A 27894-nucleotide genomic window follows, 5' to 3' on the forward strand; every position below is an offset into this window, starting at 1 on the left:
GTTCTTTGACTGATGCTGAGAAGCGTTATGCTCCAATAGAAAAGGAGTGCCTAGGGTTGGTCGTTGGTTGTGAGAAGTTTCACTGTTACATTTATGGCTTACCGAAGGTGATTCTAGAAACAGACCATAAACCCCTTATTTCAATCTCTCTAAAAAATCTGAATGACATGCCTCCTCGTCTTCAAAGGATGATAATGTGGTTGCAACGCTATGATTTTGTTCTAACCTATGTGCCCGGGTCAACATTAGTGGTTGCAGACGCCCTCTCAGCGGCTCCACCAGTGGTGGCCCAAATCAGCCTCAGTCAGGAGTCTATGGAGGAGGAGGTTGCCTTGCATGTGGGTATGGTCATGGAGTCACTTCCTGTTTCTGAGCAGCAACTAAGGCGAATAGCTGAAGAGACCATAACAGATCCCATTCTTTGCAAGGTGATCCAGAATCTGGAAAATGGCTGGCAAAAAGGCTCTTGTAAGTAGTACTTCCCACTAAGCGCAGAGCTGTTAGTGGTCAATGGTGTGCTGTTGAAGAATAACAGAATAGTGATACCTACTTCAATGTGTCAGGAGATGCTACAGAGAGTGCATGAAGGACATCTGGGAGCTGAGAAATGTAAGAGAAGGGCCAGAGAGTCCCTTTATTGGCCAAATATCAATTCTGACATTGAGCAAATGGTGGGGAATTGTGACACGTCTCAAATTTCATTATAGACAGCCCATGACTATTTTGAAACAAAAAAAAAAGAGGAAAAAAAGGAAGATGTATTGATTTGGTTGTGAGTGATTGTTTACGACACTCTTTTATGACACCTGTGGTATATATGGTGGCAATGGCAGAATAACATTAAAACTTGTTAACTATGATTGATGGTGTTGGTCGTCTTTGCTCGCTGTAACCTACAAAGTATTACAGTTACCTTTGCTTTCTTGGGTACAGGAACAACGGTGGCCATCTTGAAGCATGTGGGGACAGCAGACTGGGATAGGGAGAGATTGAATATGTCCGTAAACACTCCAGCCAGCTGGTCTGCACCTGATCTGAGGACGCGGCTAGGGATGCCGTCTGGGCCAGCAGCCTTGCGAGGGTTAACACGCTTAAATGTCTTACTCACTTCGACCACGGAGAAGGAGAGCCCACAGTCCTTGGTGGTGGGCCGCATCGGTGGCACTGTGTTATCCTCAACGCGGGCGAAGAAGGTGTTTAGCTTGTCCGGAAGCAAGACATCGGTGTTTGGCGACGTGGCTGGTTTTCCTTTTGTAGTCTGTGATTGTCTGTAGACCCTGCTACAAACGTCTCGTGTCTGAGCCGTTGAATTGCGACTCCACTTTGTCTCTATACTGACGCTTTGCCTGTTTGATTCCCTTGCGGAGTGAATAGCTACACTGTTTGTATTCAACCATATTCCCAGTCACCTTGCCATGGTTAAATGCGGTGGTTCGCACTTTCAGTTTTGCGCAAATGCTGCCATCTATCCACGGTTTCTGGTTAGGGTAGGTTTTATAATCACAGTGGGAACAACATCTCCTATCTCCTATATATTTCCTGATAAACTCAGTCACCGTTTCAGTGTATTCGTCTAAATTATTTTCGCAAGCTACCTGGAACATATCCTAGTCCACGTGATCAAAACAATCTTGACGCGTGGATTCCGATTGGTCAAACCTGCGTTGAATAGTCCTTAGCACGGGTACTTCCCGTTTGAGTTTCTGCCTATAGGAAGGGAGGAGCAAAATGGAGTCGTGGTCAGATTTGCCGAAAGGAGGGCAGGGGAGGGCCATCGGTTAGCAATGGTCAAGGTTTTAGCCGCGCGAGTACAACAGTCGATATGTTGATAGAACTTCGGAGCCTAGTCATCAAATTTGCTTTGTTAAAATCCCCAGCTACAATAAATGCAGCCTCAGGATATGTGGTTTCCAGTTTGCATAAGGTCCAGTGAAGTTCTTTGAGGGCCGTCGTGGTATCGGCTTGAGGGGGGATATACACGGCCGTGACTATAACCAAAGAAATTTCTCTTGGGAGATAATACGGTCGGCATTTGATTGTGAGGTATTCTAGGTCGGGTGAACAGAAGGACTCGAGTTCCTGTATGTTACTACAATTACACCCTGAGTCGTTAATCATGAAACACACACCTCCGCCCTTCGGCTTCCCAGAGAGATATTTATTTCTGTCTGCGCAATGAACTGAGAACCCATCTGGCTGGACCAATTTCGACAGAGCCATGTTTCCGTGAAACAGAGGATGTTACAATCCCTGATGTCTCTCTGGAAAGCAACCCTCGCCCTGAGCTCGTCAACTTTGTTATCCAAAGACCGAACAAGTAATATACTCGGAAGCGGTGGGTGGTGTGCGCGCCTCCTAAGTCAAACCAGCAGGCCACTCCGAGTGCCTCTCCTCCGCCGGTGATGTTTTGGGTTGGCCTCTGGAATCAGTTCAATTGCCCTGGGGAGAGCGAACAAAGGATCTGCTTCAGGAAAGTCGTATTCCTGGTCGTAATGCTGGTAGTTCTGGTGAGTTACTGCCGCTCTGATATCCAATAGTTTTTCCCGGCTGTATGTAATGATACAAAACATTTTCTGAGTTAATAATGTTAAAAAAAATACAGCAAAGTTTCCTCTTCGTCAGCGTCATGGTAACCAGTCACCACCATTACTACTGTAGACACTACAACTACTATAATTATAACCAGTCACTACCATTAATACTGAAGACACTACCACTACTATAACTATAACCAGTCACTACCATTACTATAACTATAACCAGTCACTACCACTACTATAACTATAACCAGTCACTACCATTACTACTGAAGACACTACCACTACTATAACTATAACCAGTCACTACCACTACTATAACTATAACCAGTCACTACCATTACTATAACTATAACCAGTCACTACCATTACTACTGAAGACAATACCACTACTATAACTATAACCAGTCACTACCACTACTATAACTATAACCAGTCACTACCACTACTATAACTATAACCAGTCACGACCACTACTATAACTATAACCAGTCACTACCACTACTATAACTATAACCAGTCACTACCACTACTATAAATATAACCAGTCACTACCATTACTACTGAAGACACTACCACTACTATTACTATAACCAGTCACTACCATTACTATAACTATAACCAGTCACTACCACTACTATAACTATAACCAGTCACTACCACTACTATAACTATAACCAGTCAACACCATTACTACTGTAGACACTACCACTACTAACTATAACCAGTCACTACCACTACTATAACTATAACCAGTCACTACCATTACTATAACTATAACCAGTCACTACCATTACTACTGAAGACACTACCACTACTATAACTATAACCAGTCACTACCACTACTATAACTATAACCAGTCACTACCATTACTATAACTATAACCAGTCACTACCACTACTATAACTATAACCAGTCACTACCATTACTATAACTATAACCAGTCAATACCACTACTATAACTATAACCAGTCACTACCATTACTATAACTATAACCAGTCACTACCACTACTATAACTATAACCAGTCACTACCATTACTACTGAAGACACTACCACTACTAACTATAACCAGTCACTACCACTACTATAACTATAACCAGTCACTACCATTACTATAACTATAACCAGTCACTACCATTACTACTGAAGACACTACCACTACTATAACTATAACCAGTCACTACCACTACTATAACTATAACCAGTCACTACCACTACTATAACTATAACCAGTCACTACCATTACTATAACTATAACCAGTCACTACCACTACTATAACTATAACCAGTCACTACCATTACTACTGAAGACACTACCACTACTATAACTATAACCAGTCACTACCACTACTATAACTATAACCAGTCACTACCATTACTACTGAAGACACTACCACTACTATAACTATAACCAGTCACTACCACTACTACTGTAGACACTACCACTACTATAACTATAACCAGTCACTACCACTACTATAACTTTAACCAGTCACTACCACTACTATAACTATAACCAGTCACTACCATTACTATAACCAGTCACTACCACTACTATAACTACAACCAGTCACTACCACTACTATAACTATAACCAGTCACTACCATTACTACTGAAGACACTACCACTACTATAACTATAACCAGTCACTACCACTACTATAACTATAACCAGTCACTACCATTACTACTGAAGACACTACCACTACTATAACTATAACCAGTCACTACCACTACTATAACTATAACCAGTCACTACCACTACTATAACTATAACCAGTCACTACCATTACTATAACTATAACCAGTCACTACCACTACTATAACTATAACCAGTCACTACCACTACTATAACTATAACCAGTCACTACCATTACTACTGAAGACACTACCACTACTATAACTATAACCAGTCACTACCACTACTATAACTATAACCAGTCACTACCATTACTATAACTATAACCAGTCACTACCACTACTATAACTATAACCAGTCACTACCACTACTATAACTATAACCAGTCACTACCACTACTATAACTATAACCAGTCACTACCACTACTACTGTAGACACTACCACTACTATAACTATAACCAGTCACTACCACTACTATAACTATAACCAGTCACTACCATTACTATAACTATAACCAGTCACTACCACTACTATAACTATAACCAGTCACTACCATTACTATAACTATAACCAGTCACTACCACTACTATAACTATAACCAGTCACTACCACTACTATAACTATAACCAGTCACTACCATTACTATAACTATAACCAGTCACTACCACTACTATAACTATAACCAGTCACTACCATTACTACTGAAGACACTACCACTACTATAACTATAACCAGTCACTACCACTACTATAACTATAACCAGTCACTACCATTACTACTGAAGACACTACCACTACTATAACCAGTCACTACCACTACTACTGTAGACACTACCACTACTATAACTATAACCAGTCACTACCACTACTATAACTTTAACCAGTCACTACCACTACTATAACTATAACCAGTCACTACCATTACTATAACCAGTCACTACCACTACTATAACTATAACCAGTCACTACCACTACTATAACTATAACCAGTCACTACCATTACTACTGAAGACACTACCACTACTATAACTATAACCAGTCACTACCACTACTATAACTATAACCAGTCACTACTATTACTACTGAAGACACTACCACTACTATAACTATAACCAGTCACTACCATTACTACTGAAGACACTACCACTACTATAACTATAACCAGTCACTACCACTACTATAACTATAACCAGTCACTACCACTACTATAACTATAACCAGTCACTACCATTACTATAACTATAACCAGTCACTACCACTACTATAACTATAACCAGTCACTACCACTACTTTAACTATAACCAGTCACTACCATTACTACTGAAGACACTACCACTACTATAACTATAACCAGTCACTACCACTGCTATAACTATAACCAGTTACTACCACTACTATAACTATAACCAGTCACTACCACTACTATAACTATAACCAGTCACTACCACTACTATAACTATAACCAGTCACTACCACTACTACTGTAGACACTACCACTACTATAACTATAACCAGTCACTACCACTACTATAACTATAACCAGTCACTACCACTACTATAACTATAACCAGTCACTACCACTACTATAACTATAACCAGTCACTACCACTACTATAACTATAACCAGTCACTACCATTACTACTGAAGACACTACCACTACTATAACTATAACCAGTCACTACCATTACTACTGAAGACACTACCACTACTATAACTATAACCAGTCACTACCATTACTACTGAAGACACTACCACTACTATAACTATAACCAGTCACTACCATTACTACTGAAGACACTACCACTACTATAACTATAAGCCAGACCGCTCCAGTGTTGTTTGGTCGTTCAGTTATCTTATCCAGAGTGGCTTACATGAGCAATTAAGGTTAAGTACCTTGCTCAAGTGTACAGACTTTTCACCTTGTCGGTTAGAGAATTCAAACTAGCACCCTTTCAGTTACTGGCCCAACGCTCTTAACCGCTAGGCTACCTGCACACCAAACAACCATTTCTCTCTCCACCACATGGCATCCAGAAGTCCCAAACCTAATGAAGGCTAGCCACGCCCTTCCTTTTATCAATTCCAAACAGGAAATTGCCTCAGAGTTTTCTTGAGAGTATAGGTAAAGTACTGCCCCCTGGGGGTATGGAGTGGGATTATGAACGTTGTCTAAATACATCTTAAAAACGACAATTTCCTAATAATAGTCTAACACACAACCAAGGCCTACATGGTTCTTTAAATATTTTATTTGCAATGGTTTGAGTGGTGAACACTTTAAAACCTTCATGGAAAATTAATTTTTCTGCCAATATAACAAACTATTTCCATCTATATGTACATGGAAAAGAAGAAGGACAGCATATCAAAATAAAGGGTGGTTTTGTGTGTTAACATCAACATTACAAGCTAATAACTAGTGGTTCACTTGTAGTCCTAGTGAGTAACATGAGCGTAGTATGTAATGGTTCTTTTACATACTGTTTCATAATGTTACTAGTGCTGCATGCATTATGCACTCAACAGAATCAATTTCAAACAGACGATATAGAATCATAGTATTCAGTTAAACAACATCCAGTTCTGAAGCAACAAGTTGAACATTGTACGAACTTATTAAAAACACAAGTGAATACACATTTTTAATACTGGACAACTTACTACACAATTAAAATAGTTAACTCTGTGTCTTATTGGACTGTTTACAATATTATTTCACATAATTCATAATAATCATGCCAGCAATCACTGAAAATAAATGATCAATTAAACACTTTGATAAAATATAATCAGTTTGAGCACAGTAATGTACATTGTTGATCATAAGACTGTATGAGAGGTACTTTGGCAGATACACAGCTGCATCACACTAAAAAGACAACAAACTCACACACACACTAGTGAGGGACAATCTTTTTTCAGTATCGTCATCAAAATGTTGAACGTTTCAGATGAACATAAATATTCACAATGGAATGTAAAAACTGAATCAAGCTTTTTATTAAAACGTATCCAGCTCCACCAGCAAACACTAACCCTAACAACTAGCAATACCAGCTAACCCTAACCCTAACCCTAAGAGATAGCAATACCAGCTAGCCCTAACCCTAAGAGATAGCAATACCAGCTAACCCCAACCCTAAGAGATAGCAATACCAACTAACCCTAACCCTAACCCTAAGAGATAGCAATACCAGCTAACCCTAACCCTAAACCTAAGAGATAGCAATACCAGCTAACCCTAACCCTAACCCTAAGAGATAGCAATACCAGCTAACCCTAACCCTAAGAGATAGCAATACCAGCTAACCCTAACGCTAAGAGATAGCTCCACCAGCTAACCCTAACCCTAACCCTAACACTAACAACTAGCTCCACCAGCTAACCCTAACCCTAACAGCTCTATATCAGCTAACACTAACAGCTAGCTATACTAGCTAACACTAACAATAACATCTAGCTATACCGGCTAACACTGACCATAACAGCTAGCTATACCGGCTAACACTGACCATAACAGCTAGATATACCAGCTAACACTGACCATAACAGCTAGATATACCAGCTAACACTAACATCTAGCTATGCTAGCTAACACTAACCCTAACAACTAGCTATACCGGCTAACACTGACCATAACAGCTAGCTATACTGGCTAACACTAACCCTAACAGCTAGATATACCAGCTAACACTAACAGCTAGCAATACTAGCTAACACTAACCCTAACAGCTAGCTATACCAGCTAACACTAACCCTAACAGCTAGCTATACCAGCTAACACTCAACCTAACAGCTAGCTGTATTAGCTAACACTAACCCTAACAGCTAGCTGTATTAGCTAACACTAACCCTAACAGCTAGCTGTATTAGCTAACACTAAACCTAACAGCTAGCTGTATTAGCTAACACTAACCCTAACAGCTAGCTGTATTAGCTAACACTAACCCTAACAGCTAGCTGTATTAGCTAACACTAACCCTGACAGCTAGCTGTATTAGCTAACACTAAATGAGAAAGACGCCAGGTCTCTCTGTCACTCTACAGACATGTAATGTCTGATCAACGTATTGTTGTAGTATTGTTTTGTTCCGTAACTTTACTTAGAAAATCCTTCACAATAAGAACTTTAATGAGAACTTCACTGTACATTTTTGCCATTCTGTCTCAGACAAGGCTTATATTTATAGGTTGCATTTTGGTTACACTGGGGGATGTTTCAGCATGGGGGTCCGGGAGTACCTGGACAGTGCATGGATGGATGGACGAACGGATGGATGAGTGGATGGATGGACGAATGGATGAGTGGATGGATGGACGAATGGATGAGTGGATGGGTGGATGGATGGATGGATGGATGGGTGGATGGGTGGATGGATGGATGAGTGGATGGGTGGATGGATGGATGGATGGATGGATGGATGGATGGATGGATGGATGGATGAGTGGATGGGTGGATGAGTGGATGGGTGGATGGATGGATGGATGGATGAGTGGATGGGTGGATGGATGGGTGGATGGATGAGTGGATGGGTGGATGGATGGATGGATGGATGGGTGGATGGATGGATGGATGGATGAGTGGATGGGTGGATGGATGGATGGATGGATGGGTCAGCTTAACGTACAGCATCAATGTACATGATGATACAGGACTTGACAGACAGACAGACAGGGTCTCTGAGGCACCAGACAATAGGATGGAGAGTGAGGGAGGAGGGGAGTGAGGGAGAGAGGGAGAGGGGTAGTGAGGGGGAGAGAGGGAGAGAGGGAGAGGGGTAGTGAGGGGGGAGAGAGGGAGAGAGGGAGAGAGGGGGTAGTGAGAGGGAGAGGGAGAGGGGTAGTGAGTGAGGGAGAGAGGGAGAGAGGGAGTGAGGGAGAGAGAGAGGGAGAGAGAGAGAGGGAGAGAGAGAGAGAGAGAGAGAGAGAGAGAGAGAGAGAGAGAGAGAGAGAGAGAGAGAGAGAGAGAGAGAGAGAGAGAGAGAGAGAGAGAGAGAGAGAGAGAGAGAGAGGGAGAGAGGGAGAGAGGGAGAGAGGGAGAGAGGGAGAGAGGGAGAGAGGGAGAGAGGGAGAGAGGGAGAGAGGGAGAGAGGGAGAGAGGGAGAGAGGGAGAGAGGGAGAGAGGGAGAGAGGGAGAGAGAGGGAGGAGAGGGAGAGGAGGGAGAGGGAGAGGGAGAGGGAGAGGGAGAGGGAGAGGGAGAGGAGAGGGAGAGGGAGAGGGAGAGGAGAGGGAGAGGGAGAGGGAGAGGGAGAGGAGAGGGAGAGGGAGAGGGAGAGGGAGAGGGAGAGGGAGAGGGAGAGGGAGAGGGAGAGGGGAGAGGGAGAGAGGGGAGAGGGAGAGAGGGAGAGGAGAGGGAGAGGGAGAGAGAGAGAGAGAGAGAGAGAGAGAGAGAGAGAGAGAGAGAGAGAGAGAGAGAGAGAGAGAGAGAGAGAGAGAGAGAGAGAGAGAGAGAGAGAGAGAGAGAGAGAGAGAGAGAGAGAGAGAGAGAGAGAGAGAGAGAGAGAGAGAGAGAGAGAGAGAGAGAGAGAGAGAGAGAGAGAGAGAGAGAGAGAGAGAGAGAGAGAGAGAGAGAGAGAGAGAGAGAGAGAGAGAGAGAGAGAGAGAGAGAGAGAGAGAGAGAGAGAGAGAGAGAGAGAGAGAGAGAGAGAGAGAGAGAGAGAGAGAGAGAGAGAGAGAGAGAGAGAGAGAGAGAGAGAGAGAGAGAGAGAGAGAGAGAGAGAGAGAGAGAGAGAGAGAGAGAGAGAGAGAGAGAGAGAGAGAGAGAGAGAGAGAGAGAGAGAGAGAGAGAGAGAGAGAGAGAGAGAGAGAGAGAGAGAGAGAGAGAGAGAGAGAGAGAGAGAGAGAGAGAGAGAGAGAGAGAGAGAGAGAGAGAGAGAGAGAGAGAGAGAGGGATTGATTTGACTTCATATTCCAGTCAGCAGTTGTAATGTTTGTTAAAGCATCATGGATTATTAAAGCTGAAGATGGATTTTTCACAGATTCATATTCTTCTGGACAGCTGCTGCCCCGAGGCTGTTTCCCTTCCCTTCCTATCTTCCCCTGTCCTGTGCCAGTCTGTCCCTTCCTATCCTGTCCTGGGCTCTATCCTGTCCTCTCCTGGGCTCTATCCTGTCCTCGTCTCTGTCCTGGGCTGTCCCTGTCCTGGGCACTGTCCTGTCCTGTCCTGGAATCTATCCTGTCCTAGGCTCTGTGCTGTCCTGGGCTCTGTCCTGTCCTCTACTCTGCCCTGCCCTGGGCTCTGTCCTGTCCTGGGATGTCCTGTCCTTGGCTCTGTCCTGTCCTGTGGTCCTCATAATGTCCTCCACTCAGGAACAGGAACCTGGTAGGAACCAGCAGGACCTAGCACCACAAGGAGAGACCATAACAATACATGGTCCTCACTGGGTTGTTGTAATGCTTCCCAGGCACCCGTCGTGTTTCTCCAGTGTTCCACCAGGTCACATTCCAGGAGCAGTCAGGAATGTTCTAAAATCAGGAGAGATGTTCCATGTGGCCGAGGGAACATTCTTTTTTGGAACGTTATCTCACAACACAACAGGAAGCAGCACTCTCACATTCCCCAACACAACAGGAAGCAGCACTCTCACATTCCCCAACATCCTTACATCCTAATATTCACCAGACAGACACTTCATTATGGGAAAGGCAGGTGTGTTTGTGTGTGACTGACTTAGTGAGTGTGTGTGCTTGGATGTGTGTGTGTGTGTGTGTGAGTATATCTCTGTATGTGTGTGTGTGTGTATCTCTCTCTGTGTGTGTGTGTGTGTGTATCTCTCTCTGTGTGTGTGTGTGTGTGTGTGTGTGTGTGTGTGTGTGTGTGTATCTCTCTGTATGCATGTGTATCTATATATATATATATATATATATATATCTACACACACAGTACCAGTCAAATGTTTGGACACACCTACTCATTCCAGGGTTTTTCTTTGTTTTTACTATTTTCTACATTGTAGAATAATGGTGAAGACATCAAAACTATGAAATAACACATATGGAATCATGTAGTAACCAAAAAAGTGTTAAACAAATCAAAATATATTTTATATTTCAGATTCTTCAAATAGCCACCCTTTGCCTTGATGACAGCTTTGCACACTCTTGGCATTCTCTCAACCAGCTTCATGAGGTAGTCACCTGGAATGCATTTCAATTAACAGGTGTGCCTTCTCAAAAGTTAATTTGTGGAATTTCTTTCCTTCTTAACGCGTTTGAGCCAATCAGTTGTGTTGTGACAAGGTAGGGGGGGTATACAGAAGATAGCCCTATTTGGTAAAAGGCCACATCTATAAAATTGTTGTAAAGTGGTTAACCCACTGGCTATAGGGTGAATGCACCAATTTGTAAGTCGCTCTGGATAAGAGCGTCTGCTAAATGACTTAAATGTAAATGTAAATGTAATCTATATTATGGCAAGAACAGCTCAAATAAGCAAAGAGAAACGACAGTCTATCATTACTTTAATACATGAAGGTCACTCAATACGGAACATTTTAAGAACTTTGAACGTTTCTTCAAGTGCAGTCGCAAAAACCAAAAAACGCTATGATGAAACTGGCTCTCATTAGGACCGCCACAGGAAAGGAAGACCCAGAGTTACCTCTGCTGCAGAGGATAAGTTCATTAGAGTTACCAGCCTCAGAAATTGCAGCCCAAATAAATGCTTCACAGAGTTCAAGTAACAGACACATCTCAACATCAACTGTTCAGAGGAGACTTTGTGAATCAGGCCTTCATGGTCGACTTGCTGCAAATAAACCACTACTAAAGGACACCAATAATAAGAAAAGACTTGCTTGGGCCAAGAAATGTGTCCTTTGGTCTGGATGCCAAATTGGAGATTTTTGGTTCCAACCGCTGTGTCTTTGTGAGACGCGGTGTGGGTAAACGGATGATCTCCGCATGTGTATTTCCCACCGTAAAGCATGGAGGAGGAGGTGTGATGGTGTGGGGGTGCTTTGCTGGTGACACTGTTTGTGATTTATTTAGAATTCAAGGCACACTTAACCAGCATGGCTACCACAGCATTCTGCAGCGATACGCCATCCCATCTGGTTTGGGCTTAGTGGAACTATCATTTGTTTTTCAACAGGAAAATGACCCAACACACCTCCAGGCTGTGTAAGGGATATTTTACCAAGAAGGTGAGTGATGGAGTGCTGCATCTGATGACCTGGCCTCCACAATCCCCCGACCTCAAACCAATTGAGATGGTTTGGGATGAGTCGGACCGCAGAGTGAAGGAAAAGCAGCCAACAAGTGCTCAGCATATGTGGGAACTCTTTCAAGACTGTTGGAAAAGCATTCCAGGTGAAGCTGGTTAAGAGAATGCCAAGAGTGTGCAAAGCTGTCATCAAGGCAAAGGGTGGCTATTTGAATAATCTCAAATATAAAATATATTTAGATTTGTTGAAAATGTTTTTGTTACTATATGATTCCATATGTGTTATTTCATAGTTTTGATGTCTTCACTATTATTCTACAATGTAGAAAATAGTAAAAAATAAAGAAAAACCATTGAATGAGTAACTGTTGGACCGGTAGTGTATGTGTATCTCTGTATGTGTGTGTGTGTGTGCGTGTGTATCTGTGTGTGTATATATATATATATCTCTTTGTGTGTGTGTGTGTGTGTGTGTGTGTGTGTGTGTGTGTGTGTGTGTGTGTGTGTGTGTGTGTGTGTGTGTGTGTGTGTGTGTGTGTGTGTGTGTGTGTGTGTGTGTGTGTGTGTGTGTGTGTGTGTGTGTGTGTGTGTGTGTGTGTGTGTGTATATATATATATATATATATGTGGTCCTCTGTAGCTCAGCTGGTAGAGCACGGCGCTTGTAACGCCAAGGTAGTGGGTTCGATCCCCGGGACCACCCATACACAAAAATGTATGCACGCATGACTGTAAGTCGCTTTGGATAAAAGCGTCTGCTAAATGGCATATTATTATTATTATTATATATCTCTTTGTGTGTGTGTGCGTGTGCGTGCGTGCGCGCGCATCTCTCTGTGTGTTTGTGTATATCTGTGTGTATATATCTCTGTATGTGTGTGTGTGTTTCTCTCTCTCTCTCTCTCGCTCTCGCTCTCGCTCTCTCGCTCGCTCTCTCGCTCTCTCGCTCGCTCTCTCGCTCGCTCTCTCTCTCTCTCTCTCGCTCTCTCTCTCAGATCATGGTGGAGTCGTCCTGGCAGGATGAGGATGCATGGCGTGTCTTGGGGCTGCAGCTGCTCAACATTGAGATCTGAGTGGAGAAGTTGGTGCCATTACTGTTCCCCATGGAAGTGTGCTGGTACTTAGTGGTGTCAGAACCCATGTGGTGTTGGAGATGCCACCGCCTCCACTTCCTCTTCATCTCAGACTGCACCTGGGATAGGACGAAAGGAGAGGCGTGGGGGAAGGGGAGGAGGAGAGGAGGGGGAGGAGAGAGGAGGAGAGGTGGAGGAGGGGCAGAGGTGGTGGAGGAGGGGCAGGGGAGAGAGGAGGAGGGGCAGGGGAAGGAGGGACAGGGGGGAGGAGGAGGAGGGAAAGTGGGAGGAGGAGGAGGAGGAGGGGCAGGGGGAGAGAGGAGGGGGGCAGGGGGGAGAGAGGAGGGGGGGGGAGAGAGGAGGGGGCAGGGGGAGGGGCAGGGGGAGAAGAGGAGGGGGAGAGGTGGAGGAGGGGGGAGAGGTGGAGGAGGGGCAGGGGGAGAGATGAGGGGCGGAGGAGGAGGGACAGGGAAAGGAGGAGGTGGGGGCAGGGGGGAGAGATGAGGGGCGGAGGAGGAGGGACAGGGAAAGGAGGAGGTGGGGGCAGGGGGAGAGATGAGGGGGCGGAGGAGGAGGGACAGGGAAAGGAGGAGGTGGGGGCAGGGGGAGGGAGGAGGTGGGGCAGGGGGAGGGAGGAGGTGGGGCAGGGGGAGAGAGGAGGAGGGGCAGAGGGAGAGGAGGAGGAGGGAGAGGAGGTGGGAGGAGGAGGGGCGGGAGGAGGGAGAGGAGGAGGAGGGGCAGGGGGAGAGAGGAGGGGGGTTAGGGGGGAGAGAGGAGGGGGCAGGGGGAGAGAGGAGGAGGAGGAGGGGGCAGGGGGAGAGAGGAGGGGGTTAGGGGGGAGAGAGGAGGGGGGATTAGGGGGGAGAGAGGAGGGGGCAGGGGGAGAGGAGGAGGAGGGGCGGAGGGAGAGGAGGAGGAGGAGGGGCAGGGGGAGAGAGGAGGAGGAGGGGCAGGGGGAGAGAGGAGGAGGAGGGGCAGGGGGAGAGAGGAGGAGGGGCGGAGGGAGAGGAGGAGGAGGGGCAGGGGGAGAGAGGAGGGGGGCAGGGGGAGAGAGATCGTGGTTAGTTGCAGTATTTGTAACTCACACCAGTTTTGGGTTTGTTTAAATAGATGATCCACACCAGAAATGAAACTCCTGTAAATCTGGTGATAGTCTATGTTTAAATTTTTATTTATTTATTTAACCTTTATTTAACCAGGTAAGCCAGTTGAGAACAAGTTTTCATTTACAACTGCGACCTGGCCAAGATAAAGCAAAGCAGTGCGATAAAAACAACAACACAGAGTTACATATGGGGTAAACAAAACATAAAGTCAAAAATACAACAGAAAATATATATATACAGTGTGTGCAAATGTAGCAAGTTATGGAGGTAAGGCAATAAATAGGCCACAGTGCAAAATAATTACAATTGAGTATTAACACTGGAATGATGGATGTGCAAGAGATGATGTGCAAATAGAGATAATGGGGTGCAAATTAGCAAAATAAATAACAATATGGGGATGAGGTAGTTGGGTGGGCTAATTTCAGATTGGCTGTGTACAGGTGCAGTGATCGGTAAGGTGCTCTGACAACTGATGCTTAAAGTTAGTGAGGGAGATAAGAGTCTCCAGCTTCAGAGATTTTTGCAATTCGTTCCAGTCATTGGCGGCAGAGAACTGGAAGGAATGGCGGCCAAAGGAGGTGTTGGCTTTGGGGATGACCAGTGAGATATACCTGCTGGAGCGCATACAATGGGTGGGTCTTGCTATGGTGACCAATGAGCTAAGATAAGGCAGGGATTTGCCTAGCAGTGATTTATAGATGGCCTGGAGCCAGTGGGTTTGACGACAAACATGTAGTGAGGACCAGCCAACAAGAGCGTACAGGTCACAGTGGTGGGTAGTGTATGGGGCTTTGGAGACAAAACGGATGGCACTGTGATAGACTACATCCAATTTGCTGAGTAGAGTGTTGGAGGCTATTTTGTAAATGACATCGCCGAGATGAACTTGGAGAAGAGTCCCCTATGCAAGCTGGTTCTTCACAATTAGACCCAACCAAATCATGATAAAACAAAAAGAGAATTACTTGACACATTGTAAAGAATTAACAAAAAAACAGAGCAAACTAGAATGCTATTTGGCCCTAAACAGAGAGTACACAGTGGCAGAATACCTGACCACTGTGACTGACCCAAACTTAAGGAAAGCTTTGACTATGTACAGACTCAGTGAGCATAGCCTTGCTATTGAGAAAGGCCACCGTAGGCAGACCTGGCTCTCAAGAGAAGACAGGCTATGTGCACACTGCCCACAAAATGAGGTGGAAACTGAGCTGCACTTCCTAACCTCCTGCCAAATGTATGATCATATTAGAGGTACATATTTCCCTCAGATTACACAGACCCACAAAGAATTTGAAAACAAATCTAATTTTGATAAACTCCCTTATCTACTGGATGAAAAACCACAGTGTGCCATCACAGCAGCAATATTTGTGACCTGTTGCCACAAGAAAAGGGCAACCAGTGAAGAACAAACACCATTGTAAATACAACCCATATTTACGTTTATTTATTTTCCCTTTTTTTACTTTACCTATTTGCACATTGTTACAACACTGTATATAGACATAATATGACATTTGAAATGTCTTTATTCTTTTGGAACTTGTTATTTATTTGTTCACTTTGTTGATTTCACTTTTGTTTATCCATTTAACTTGCTTTGGCAATGTGGACATACCAATAAAGGCCCTTGAATTGAGAAAGAAATTGTATCAATAACCTAGCTATGGCTAGTCTGCTAAAGCGCGAGTCGGCTTGGTTGGTTGCTGTCTCTCATCTCTCCCTCCCTCCTCCCTGTTCGTGTCACTCACAGCAGCCTACACACAGCCCTGCCCATCACCTCTCTCTCTCCCTCCTCACAGCAGCCTACACACAGCCCTGCCCATCACCTCTCTCTCTCCCTCCTCACAGCAGCCTACACACAGCCCTGCCCATCACCTCTCTACCTCCTCTCCCTCGCACTTTATCAGCTCCAGTTAATAAAGTAGCTTAAAGTTTTACTTTTATGCTGCGTCCCTCACTCAGATCGGATCGGACCGGGTCTTGATCCGATCAGGTATACACAAAATGGGTCTAGTTGTCCTCGGATCTATTCGGAACTGGTCATATATATTTTGTTAAATAATTTATGTATATCGGGTCCGGATGGGAAAGCCCCAGGTCCATTTTGGAATGGGTACAACTTTATGGACCCCTGAAGGCGGCTCCTCATGAATCCTTTCTATGAAAATTACAATCTGTCTGAATTAAATTAGAACAAGCTTTCAAATAATGCCCACCTGACCCAGATTGCGCTTAATAATGGACCGCTTTTGGATTGCGTAAACAACAGTAATTGTGACAACGCGGATTAAGGTTTTTGTTCCAAACGAAACTACAAGTGTGTTTGCTTTAGTTCCTCAACAGGGGAGTGCAAAAAAGTACTTTATAGTTGAAGACTCTTCTAGTTATAAAAGTGTATTGAAATTGCTTAGGAACTGTGCACACTTTGGAGAGGTGTGTGGCCACTTGGAGACACCAGTTAGTCCTCTCAAAACCCTTGGCATTTTGGGGTCTTATATTGCACCTACTCCACATTTTCCAGGAAGAGTCTTCTGTTACTGAATGTATCCAAAGTATTTTCAGATTTCATTATCAACAAACCAGGCAAAAAAACAGTACATGTAAAATGCCCATCAAATCAACAGTGATGTCAAATCAAATTTTATTGGTCACATACATATTTAGCAGATGTTATTGTGGGTGTAGCGAAATGCTTGTGTTCCTAGCTCCATCAGCGCAGTAATATCTAACAATTCACAACAATACACAATCTAAAAGAATGGAATTAAGAAATATATAAAATATTAGGACGAGCAATGTCAGAGTGGCATTGACTAAAATACAGTAGAATAGAATACAGTATATACATAGGAGATGAGGAAAGCAATAGGTTAACATTAAAGTGACTAGTGTTCCATTATTAAAGTGACTAGTGTTCCATTATTAAAGTGACTAGTGTTCCATTATTAAAGTGACTAGTGTTCCATTATTAAAGTGACTAGTGTTCCATTATTAAAGTGACTAGTGTTCCATTATTAAAGTGACTAGTGTTCCATTATTAAAGTGACTAGTGTTCCATTATTAAAGTGACTAGTGTTCCATTATTAAAGTGACTAGTGTTCCATTATTAAAGTGACTAGTGTTCCATTATTAAAGTGACTAGTGTTCCATTATTAAAGTGACTAGTGTTCCATTATTAAAGTGACTAGTGTTCCATTATTAAAGTGACTAGTGTTCCATTATTAAAGTGACTAGTGTTCCATTATTAAAGTGACTAGTGTTCCATTATTAAAGTGACTAGTGTTCCATTATTAAAGTGACTAGTGTTCCATTATTAAAGTGACTAGTGTTCCATTATTAAAGTGACTAGTGTTCCATTATTAAAGTGACTAGTGTTCCATTATTAAAGTGACTAGTGTTCCATTATTAAAGTGACTAGTGTTCCATTATTAAAGTGACTAGTGTTCCATTATTAAAGTGACTAGTGTTCCATTATTAAAGTGACTAGTGTTCCATTATTAAAGTGACTAGTGTTCCATTATTAAAGTGACTAGTGTTCCATTATTAAAGTGACTAGTGTTCCATTATTAGAGTGACTAGTGTTCCATTATTAAAGTGACTAGTGTTCCATTATTAGAGTGACTAGTGTTCCATTATTAAAGTGACTAGTGTTCCATTATTAAAGTGACTAGTGTTCCATTATTAAAGTGACTAGTGTTCCATTATTAAAGTGACTAGTGTTCCATTATTAAAGTGACTAGTGTTCCATTATTAAAGTGACTAGTGTTCCATTATTAAAGTGACTAGTGTTCCATTATTAAAGTGACTAGTGTTCCATTATTAAAGTGACTAGTGTTCCATTATTAAAGTGACTAGTGTTCCATTATTAAAGTGACTAGTGTTCCATTATTAAAGTGACTAGTGTTCCATTATTAAAGTGACTAGTGTTCCATTATTAAAGTGACTAGTGTTCCATTATTAAAGTGACTAGTGTTCCATTATTAAAGTGACTAGTGTTCCATTATTAAAGTGACTAGTGTTCCATTATTAAAGTGACTAGTGTTCCATTATTAAAGTGACTAGTGTTCCATTATTAGAGTGACTAGTGTTCCATTATTAAAGTGACTAGTGTTCCATTATTAAAGTGACTAGTGTTCCATTATTAAAGTGACTAGTGTTCCATTATTAAAGTGACTAGTGTTCCATTATTAAAGTGACTAGTGTTCCATTATTAAAGTGACTAGTGTTCCATTATTAAAGTGACTAGTGTTCCATTATTAAAGTGACTAGTGTTCCATTATTAAAGTGACTAGTGTTCCATTATTAAAGTGACTAGTGTTCCATTATTAAAGTGACTAGTGTTCCATTATTAAAGTGACTAGTGTTCCATTATTAAAGTGACTAGTGTTCCATTATTAAAGTGACTAGTGTTCCATTATTAAAGTGACTAGTGTTCCATTATTAAAGTGACTAGTGTTCCATTATTAAAGTGACTAGTGTTCCATTATTAAAGTGACTAGTGTTCCATTATTAAAGTGACTAGTGTTCCATTATTAAAGTGACTAGTGTTCCATTATTAAAGTGACTAGTGTTCCATTATTAAAGTGACTAGTGTTCCATTATTAGAGTGACTAGTGTTCCATTATTAAAGTGACTAGTGTTCCATTATTAAAGTGACTAGTGTTCCATTATTAAAGTGACTAGTGTTCCATTATTAAAGTGACTAGTGTTCCATTATTAAAGTGACTAGTGTTCCATTATTAAAGTGACTAGTGTTCCATTATTAAAGTGACTAGTGTTCCATTATTAAAGTGACTAGTGTTCCATTATTAAAGTGACTAGTGTTCCATTATTAAAGTGACTAGTGTTCCATTATTAAAGTGACTAGTGTTCCATTATTAAAGTGACTAGTGTTCCATTATTAAAGTGACTAGTGTTCCATTATTAAAGTGACTAGTGTTCCATTATTAAAGTGACTAGTGTTCCATTATTAAAGTGACTAGTGTTCCATTATTAAAGTGACTAGTGTTCCATTATTAAAGTGACTAGTGTTCCATTATTAAAGTGACTAGTGTTCCATTATTAAAGTGGCCAGTGATTCCATGTCTACAGTCGTGGTCAAAAGTTTTGAGAATGACACAAGTATTGGTCTTCACAAAGTTCGCTGCTTCAGTGTTATGAGATATTTTTGTCAGATGTTACTATGGTATACTGAAGTATAATTACAAGCATTCCATAAGTGTCTTTTATTGACAATTACATTAAGTTTATGCAAAAAGTCAATATTTGCAGTGTTGACCCTTCTTTTTCAAGACCTCTGCAATCCGCCCTGGCATGCTGTCAATTAACTTCTGGGCCACATCCTGACTGATGTCAGCCCATTCTTGCATAATCAATGCTTGGAGTTTGTCAGAATTTGTGGGTTTTTGTTTGTCCACCCGCCTCTTGAGGATCGACCACAAGTTCTCAATGGGATTAAGGTCTGGCGAGTTTCCTGGCCATGGACCCAAAATGTTGATGTTTTGTTCCCCGAGCCACTTAGTTATCACTTTTGCCTTATGGCAAGGTGCTCCATCATGCTGGAAAAGGCATTGGTCGTCACCAAACTGTTCTTGGATGGTTGGGAGAAGTTGCTCTCGGCGGATGTGTTGGTACCATTCTTTATTCATGGCTGTGTTCTTAGGCAAAATTGTGAGTGAGCCCACTCCCTTGGCTGAGAAGCAACCCCACACATGAATGGTCTCAGGATGCTTTACTGTTGGCATGACACAGGACTGATGGTAGCGCTCACCTTGTCTTCTCTGGACAAGGTGTTTTCCGGATGCCCCAAACAATCGGAAAGGGGATTCATCAAAGAAAATGACTTTACCCCAGTCCTCAGCAGTCCAATCCCTGTACCTTTTGCAGAATATCAGTCTGTCCCTAATGTTTTTCCTGGAGAGAAGTGGCTTCTTTGCTGCCCTTCTTGACACCAGGCCATCCTCCAAAAGTCTTTGCCTCACTGTGCGTGCAGATGCACTCACACCTGCCTGCTGCCATTCCTGAGCAAGCTCTGCACTGGTGGTGCCCCAATCCCGCAGCTGAATCAACTTTAGGAGACGGTCCTGGCGCTTGCTGGACTTTTTTGGGCGCCCTGACGCCTTCTTCACAACAATTGAACCTCTCTCCTTGAAGTTATTGATGATCCGATAAATGGTTGATTTAGGTGCAATCTTAGTAGCAGCAATATCCTTGCCTGTGAAGCCCTTTTTGCGCAAAGCAATGATGACGGCACGTGTTTCTTTGCAGGTAACCATGGTTAACAGGGGAAGAACAATGATTTCAAGCACCACCCTCCTTTTAAAGCTTCCAGTCTGTTATTCTAACTCAATCAGCATGACAGAGTGATCTCCAGCCTTGTCCTCGTCAACACTCTCATCTGTGTTAACGAGATAATCACTGACATGAGTTCATTTTCATGGCAAAGAGGGACTTTGCAATTAATTGCAATTCATCTGATCACTCTTCATGACATTCTGGAGTATATGCAAATTGCCATCATCAAAACTGAGGCAGCAGACTTTGTGAAAATTAGTATTTGTGTCATTCTCAAAACTTTTGACCACGACTGTATGTACATAGGTCAGCAGCCTCTAAGGTGCTGAGTGGTAGCCGGATAGTGATGGCTATTTAACAGTCTGATGGCCTTGAGATGGAAGCAGTGGCTCGGGTGGTAGTTGTCCTTGGTTATCTTTTTGGCCTTCCTGTGACATCCTGGAGGTCAGGCAGTGTGCCCCCGGTGATGAGTTGGGCAGACTGCACCACCCTCTGGAGAGTCCTGCGGTTGTGGGCGGTGCAGTTGCCGTACCAGGCGGTGATACAGCCCAATAGGATGCTCTCAATTGTGCATCTGTAAAAGTTTGTGAGGGTCTTAGGGGCCAAGCCAAATTTCTTCAGCCTCCTGAGCGCCTTCTTCACCACACTGTCTGTGTGGGTGGACCATTTCAGATTGTCAGTTATGTGCACGCCGGGGAACTTGAAGCTTTTCACCCTCTCCACAGTGGCCCTGTTGATGTGGATGGGGGCGTGCTCCCTCTGCAGTTTCCTGAAGTCTACGATCAGCTCGTTCGTTTTGTTGATGTTGAGGGAGAGGTTATTTTCCTGGCACCACTCCGCCAGGGCCCTCACCTCCTCCCTGTAGGCTGTCTCATCATTGTTGGTAATCAGGCCTGCTACTGTTGTGTCGTCTGCAAACTTGATGATTGAGTTGGAGGTGTGCATGTCCACGCAGTCATGGGTGAACAGGGAGTACAGGAGGGGGCTGAGCACCTACCCTTGTGGGGCCCCTGTGTTGATGATCAGCGAAGTGGAGGTGTTGTTTCCTACCTTCACCACCTGGGGGCGGCATGTCAGACGTTCAGGACCCAGATGCACAGGGCAGGATTCAGACCCAGGGCCCCAAGCTTAATGATGAGCTTGGTGGGTACTATGATGTTGAAGGCTGCGCTATAGTCAATGAACAGCATTCTGACGTAGGTATTCCTCTTGTCCAGATGGGATAGGGCAGTGTGCAGTGCGATGGCATCGTCTGTGGATCTATTGGGGCGGTATGCAAATTGAAATGGGTCTAGGGTGTCAGGTAAGGTAGAGGTGATATGATCCTTAACCAGCCTCTCAAAGCACTTCATGATGACAGAAGTGAGTGCTACGGGGTGATAGTCATTTAGTTCAGTTACCTTTACTTTCTTGGGTACAGGAACAATGTTGGACATATTGAAACAAGTGGGCACAGCAGACTGGGATAGGGAGAGATTGAATATGTCCGTAAACACTCCAGCCAGCTGGTCTGCACATGCTCTGAGGACGAGGTTAGGGATACCATGTGGACCGGCAGCCTTGCGAGGGTTAACACGCTTAAATGTCTTGCTCACGTTGGCCACGGAGAACGAGAGCCCACAGTCCTTGGGAGCGGGCCGCGTCGGTGGCACTGTGTTATCCTCAACGCGGGCGAAGATGTTTAGCTTGTCCGGGAGCGAGACGTCGGTGTCCGAGACGTGACTGGTTTTCCCTTTGTAATCTGTGTTTGTCTGGAGTCCCTGCCACATATGTCTCGTGTCTGAGCTGTTGAATTGCGTCTCCACTTTGTCTCTATACTGATGTTTTGCCTGTTTGATTGCTTACGGAGGGAATAACTACACTGTTCGTATTCTACCATATTCCCAGTCACCTTGCGATTGTTAAGTGCGGTGGTTCGCGCTTTCAGTATTGTAGTTTTGTTTGGATTCAGTCTTGTGTCAGGTGAACGGTTGTGTACTCATCTTTGGTCGTATAATTTTCCTATTAACTCCAAACTTTTCCCTTTCAATTGCTACCATGTTTATGCATATTATTTTTATATTTCTTCAGTAAGACATTTCCATTTATCCCTATCCATGTAGGCCAATTGCAACAACTGTAAAGGGTTAAAGTGAGGTAAACTGTCCCTTTAAGCACCTGAACAGTGATCCTGGCCATGGCAGTACAGTCTCTCTCTGTGTGATTGAAACTGTCCCAGCGCTGCACTGGGCTATTGGCTCTGCACATAACTCTGTTCCCTCAGGTAGCCTCAGAAGAGACCGCAGATCAAGAAGCAATATGAGATGGAAGGGAGTTCCATGCTAAAATAGCTCTATTTAATACTGTACACTTTCTTGAATTTGTTCTGGATTTGGGGACTGTGAAAAGACCCCTGGTGGCATGTCTGGTGGGCTCAGTGTGTGTCAGAGCTGTGTGTAAGTTGACTATGCAAACAATTTGGAATTTAACATATTAATGTTTCTTATCAAAAGTAGAAGTGATGCAGTCAGTCTCTTCTCAACTCTTAGCCAATAGAGACTGGCATGCATAGTATTTACAGATATATTAGCTCTCTGATTACAATGAAGAGCAAGACGTGCCGCTCTGTTCTGGGCCAGCTGCAGCTTAACTAGGTCTTTCCTTGCAGCACTCTGTCACGCCCTGGCTCTGGGGACGCTTGTATGTTGAGCCAGGGTGTGAGTGTTCTTTGTGTTGTTCTAGTTTTGTGTTTCTAGGGTGTTCTAGTTATTGTGTTTCTATGTTGGCCAGAGTGGTTCTCAATCAGAGGCAACGAGTGTCAGCTGTTGCTGGTTGTCTCTGATTGGGAACCATATTTAAACAGTCTGTTTTTCCACAGTATTTGTGGGATCTTGTTCCTGTGTAGGTTTGTGTTTTGCACCTTTGGACGTCACGTATCGATTTTGTTATTTTGTTTGTGTAATCATAAATAAAAGCATGTTCGCAAATAACGCTGCGCATTGGTCCTCTGTTCCCGACGATCGTGACACACTCGACCCCATGACCGGACAATAATGCGTAGAAATAGAATGAATATAACTGACAAATCTTTGACTTGAATTTGGACTTCTGTTCTATTCATTCTATTTCTATGCATTCAATCCTATACGATAAGCGAGATCCAGATAGATCACTTTTGAAAAACTGGGCCTTTAACACACTGCCCTCCTAACCCTAACCCAGCTTCATGTAAAGTCAGTGTGTGAACGTCAGGGTGTTAACCAGGTGCAGTGTGTTTATAACAGGAGTGTGTAAACTCAGGGTGTTAACCAGGTGCAGTGTGTTTATAACAGGAGTGTGTAAACTCAGGGTGTTAACCAGGTGCAGTGTGTTTATAACAGGAGTGTGTAAACTCAGGGTGTTAACCAGGTGCAGTGTGTTTATAACAGGAGTGTGTAAACTCAGGGTGTTAACCAGGTGCAGTGTGTTTATAACAGGAGTGTGTAAACTCAGGGTGTTAACCAGGTGCAGTGTGTTTATAACAGGAGTGTGTGATCTCAGGGTGTTAACCAGGTGCAGTGTGTTTATAACAGGAGTGTGTAAACTCAGGGTGTTAACCAGGTGCAGTGTGTTTATAACAGGAGTGTGTAAACTCAGGGTGTTAACCAGGTGCAGTGTGTTTATACCAGGAGTGTGTGTAAACTCAGGGTGTTAACCAGGTGCAGTGTGTTTATAACAGGAGTGTGTAAACTCAGGGTGTTAACCAGGTGCAGTGTGTTTATAACAGGAGTGTGTGAACTCAGGGTGTTAACCAGGTGCAGTGTGTTTATAACAGGAGTGTGTGAACTCAGGGTGGCTCTTACCTCTCCGTTTAAGAAGCAGTATAGAACAGCAACCACAAAGCCCTGGGGAGAGGAAGAACAGACCCTGTTATTCTGTTGTTCATAACAATACAAGGCATGTCGCCTAGCGGTTAAGAGCGTCGGGCCAGTAACCGAAAGGTTGCTGGTTTGTATCCCCGAGCCGACTAGGTGAAAAATCTGTCGCTAATTGCACCTCTAAGTCGCTTTGGAGAAGAGCATCTGCTAAATGACTCAAATTAATACATCAAAAGGCTGTTCTCTGGGATACATGAATGGCCCTATATTAAAGTAATGAGTACACAGCTACTGCTGGCATGAATATATAGCATTGGCTGTGTGGTAATTAATTTACAGAACATGATTACAAGTCTATGGCCTAGAGGGAAAACAGAGAAGCGAGGGATGCCAGACAAGGAAGTCATATTGACAGGAGAAGATAAGAAGAAAAAGGTGGAGGAGGTTTCTCAGCTAAAGTCAAGCTGCTACGATGCTGCCGGCCGGAAGGTCTCGCTCTCTCTCCATTATACAGATAGACCAGAATAACCACACCCAGCGTTTAAAACAGGAACAGTTGGGCTGAAATACCAGTACATTGTGCCTGGAGTCCTGCCAAAGTGTTTTAAAAAGCATCCCTCCCATCAGTGTGTTGGCAGCCTGGAGTAACTAATGACAGTATCTGAATGTACTCTCTGACTGTCAATCATCAGTCAGAAGGATGTGAAGTCTCACTGTTAGACTGGGTGCCATGAGCCCCCTATACTATACTTGAAGAGTTGGTTCTGGGGAGAAACTGTGGAACATAGTTTTTTTTAACTTGGGAATTTTGGGAAAGTTAACGGAATTTTGCAACCCTACTGGTTCCGTACCTGGAATGATCCCAGTATGAGGTCGAAGACCAGCCGTTGCTCGATGTTCACCTGTTCTGGGATGAAGGCAAACACGATGAAGTTGATCCCAAACAGAGGAATCAGCAGCAGGGTGGACTTGGCCATCCTCCTACACAGAATAAAGAGAACATCAAGAAGTAGCTTTATGACTAGTACCTAGTTTTTAAACAGTCTCATTCATCCTCCTATACAGAACATCAAGAGAATATCAAGAAAAGCAGCCACAGGGAGCGGAGCCACTTAACCACAGGGAGTTGAGCTCTACATCACAGGGAGCTGAGCTCTACATCACAGGGAGCTGAGCTCTACATCACAGGGAGCTGAGCTGTACATCACAGGGAGCGGAGCCACTTAACCACAGGGAGCTGAGCTCTACATCACAGGGAGCTGAGCTCTACATCACAGGGAGCGGAGCCACTTAACCACAGGGAGCTGAGCTCTACATCACAGGGAGCTGAGCTCTACATCACAGGGATCTGTGATCTTGCTCTGATTTGTCATTCTAACGGTCCCAGAGATCAAATTTAGCATAGTTTTGTTTGATAAAATCAATTTTTATATTCAAATGTAGGAACTGGGTTTTACTGCTGTCTCTGACTCCACACCCACCCCACCTGGCCATCTAGATGTGTGAAAGTTAGTGTATAAGCTAATGATCCATGTATGACATACCTGGGAGTGTGTAAACTTACATTTTGTATTACCATATCATTTTTGTATGTTCTCTATAGTTATGTACTTAAATGTATCAATTGACCAATTTGGCACATTTGGGCAGACTTGATTCAAAATAGTCCAGTATTGCAACGCTTCACTGGATCAATCTGAAACTTTGCATACAAGCTGCTGCCATCTAGTGGCCAAAGTCAAAATTGCGCCTAAACTGCAATATTATATTGTGGCCTTTCTCTTGCATTTCAAAGATGATGGAAAAAAATAATAAGAAGAAAACGCATGTTTTTTGTTTGTACCAGATCTACTGTGTTATTCTCCTACATTAATTTCACATTTCCACAAACTTCAAAGTGTTTCCTTTCTAATTGTATCAAGAATATGTATATCCTTGCTTCAGGTCCTGAGCTACAGGCAGTTAGATTTGGTCATTTCTGGCGAAAATTGAAAAAAAGGGTCTGATCTTATTAAACTCTCCTTCTGCACCTGCTTCCTGACTCCCTGCGTATCCATGACAATGTGGTTGTTTATCCATCCTAAACTTAGTTGAATGCACTTTTATGTAAATCTCTCTGGATGAGAGCGTATGCTAAATGACTTAAATGTAAACAGAAGGAACTAGATTACAGGAATAATCTGACCTGCAGAAAAATACAGCACTGAGCTCCATGGAGTACTGGTTGGACTAGAACCATACTAACGAGTACTGGTTGGACTAGAACCATACTAACGAGTACTGGTTGGACTAGAACCATACTAACGAGTACTGGTTGGACTAGAACCATACTAACGAGTACTGGTTGGACTAGAGCTATACTAACGTGTACTGGTTGGACTAGAACCATATTAACGAGTGCTGGTTGGACTAGAACCATACTAACGAGTACTGGTTGGACTAGAACCATACTGACGAGTACTGGTTGGACTAGAACCATACTAACGAGTACTGGTTGGACTAGAACCATACTAACGAGTACTGGTTGGACTAGAACCATACTAACGAGTACTGGTTGGACTAGAACCATACTAACGAGTACTGGTTGGACTAGAACCATACTAACGAGTACTGGTTGGACTAGAACCATATTAACGAGTACTGGTTGGACTAGAACCATACTAACGAGTACTGGTTGGACTAGAATCATACTAACGAGTACTGGTTGGACTAGAGCTATACTAACGAGTACTGGTTGGACTAGAACCATACTAACGAGTACTGGTTGGACTAGAACCATACTAACGAGTACTGGTTGGACTAGAGCTATACTAACGTGTACTGGTTGGACTAGAACCATACTAACGAGTACTGGTTGGACTAGAACCATACTAACGAGTACTGGTTAGACTAGAGCTATACTAACGTGTACTGGTTGGACTAGAACCATATTAACGAGTACTGGTTGGACTAGAACCATACTAACGAGTACTGGTTGGACTAGAACCATACTAACGAGTACTGGTTGGACTAGAACCATACTAACGAGTACTGGTTGGACTAGAACCATACTAACGAGTACTGGTTGGACTAGAACCATACTAACGAGTACTGGTTTGACTAGAACCATACTAACGAGTACTGGTTGGACTAGAACCATACTAACGAGTACTGGTTGGACTAGAACCATACTAACGAGTACTGGTTGGACTAGAACCATACTAACGAGTACTGGTTGGACTAGAGCTA

General features: G+C 43.3%; 1 protein-coding gene across 1 annotated transcript in view; it reads right to left on the reverse strand.

Annotated features, from left to right (window-relative positions):
• Positions 1 to 13300: 13300 nt before the first annotated feature.
• vipr1b (vasoactive intestinal peptide receptor 1b) overlaps positions 13301 to 27894 on the reverse strand; it is a 295279-nt gene continuing 280685 nt past the window's right edge. The window contains exons 10-12 of the mRNA XM_045221440.1: positions 25518 to 25647; positions 24652 to 24693; positions 13301 to 13540 (exon numbers count right to left, since the gene is read on the reverse strand). Coding sequence (XP_045077375.1) covers positions 13340 to 13540; positions 24652 to 24693; positions 25518 to 25647 — 373 coding nt within the window. The 3' untranslated portion in view covers positions 13301 to 13339. The remainder of the gene's footprint in view (positions 13541 to 24651; positions 24694 to 25517; positions 25648 to 27894) is intronic.

The sequence above is a fragment of the Coregonus clupeaformis genome, chromosome 7 (assembly GCF_020615455.1).
Source record: "Coregonus clupeaformis isolate EN_2021a chromosome 7, ASM2061545v1, whole genome shotgun sequence".
In the NCBI taxonomy this organism is placed as follows: Eukaryota; Metazoa; Chordata; class Actinopteri; order Salmoniformes; family Salmonidae; genus Coregonus; species Coregonus clupeaformis.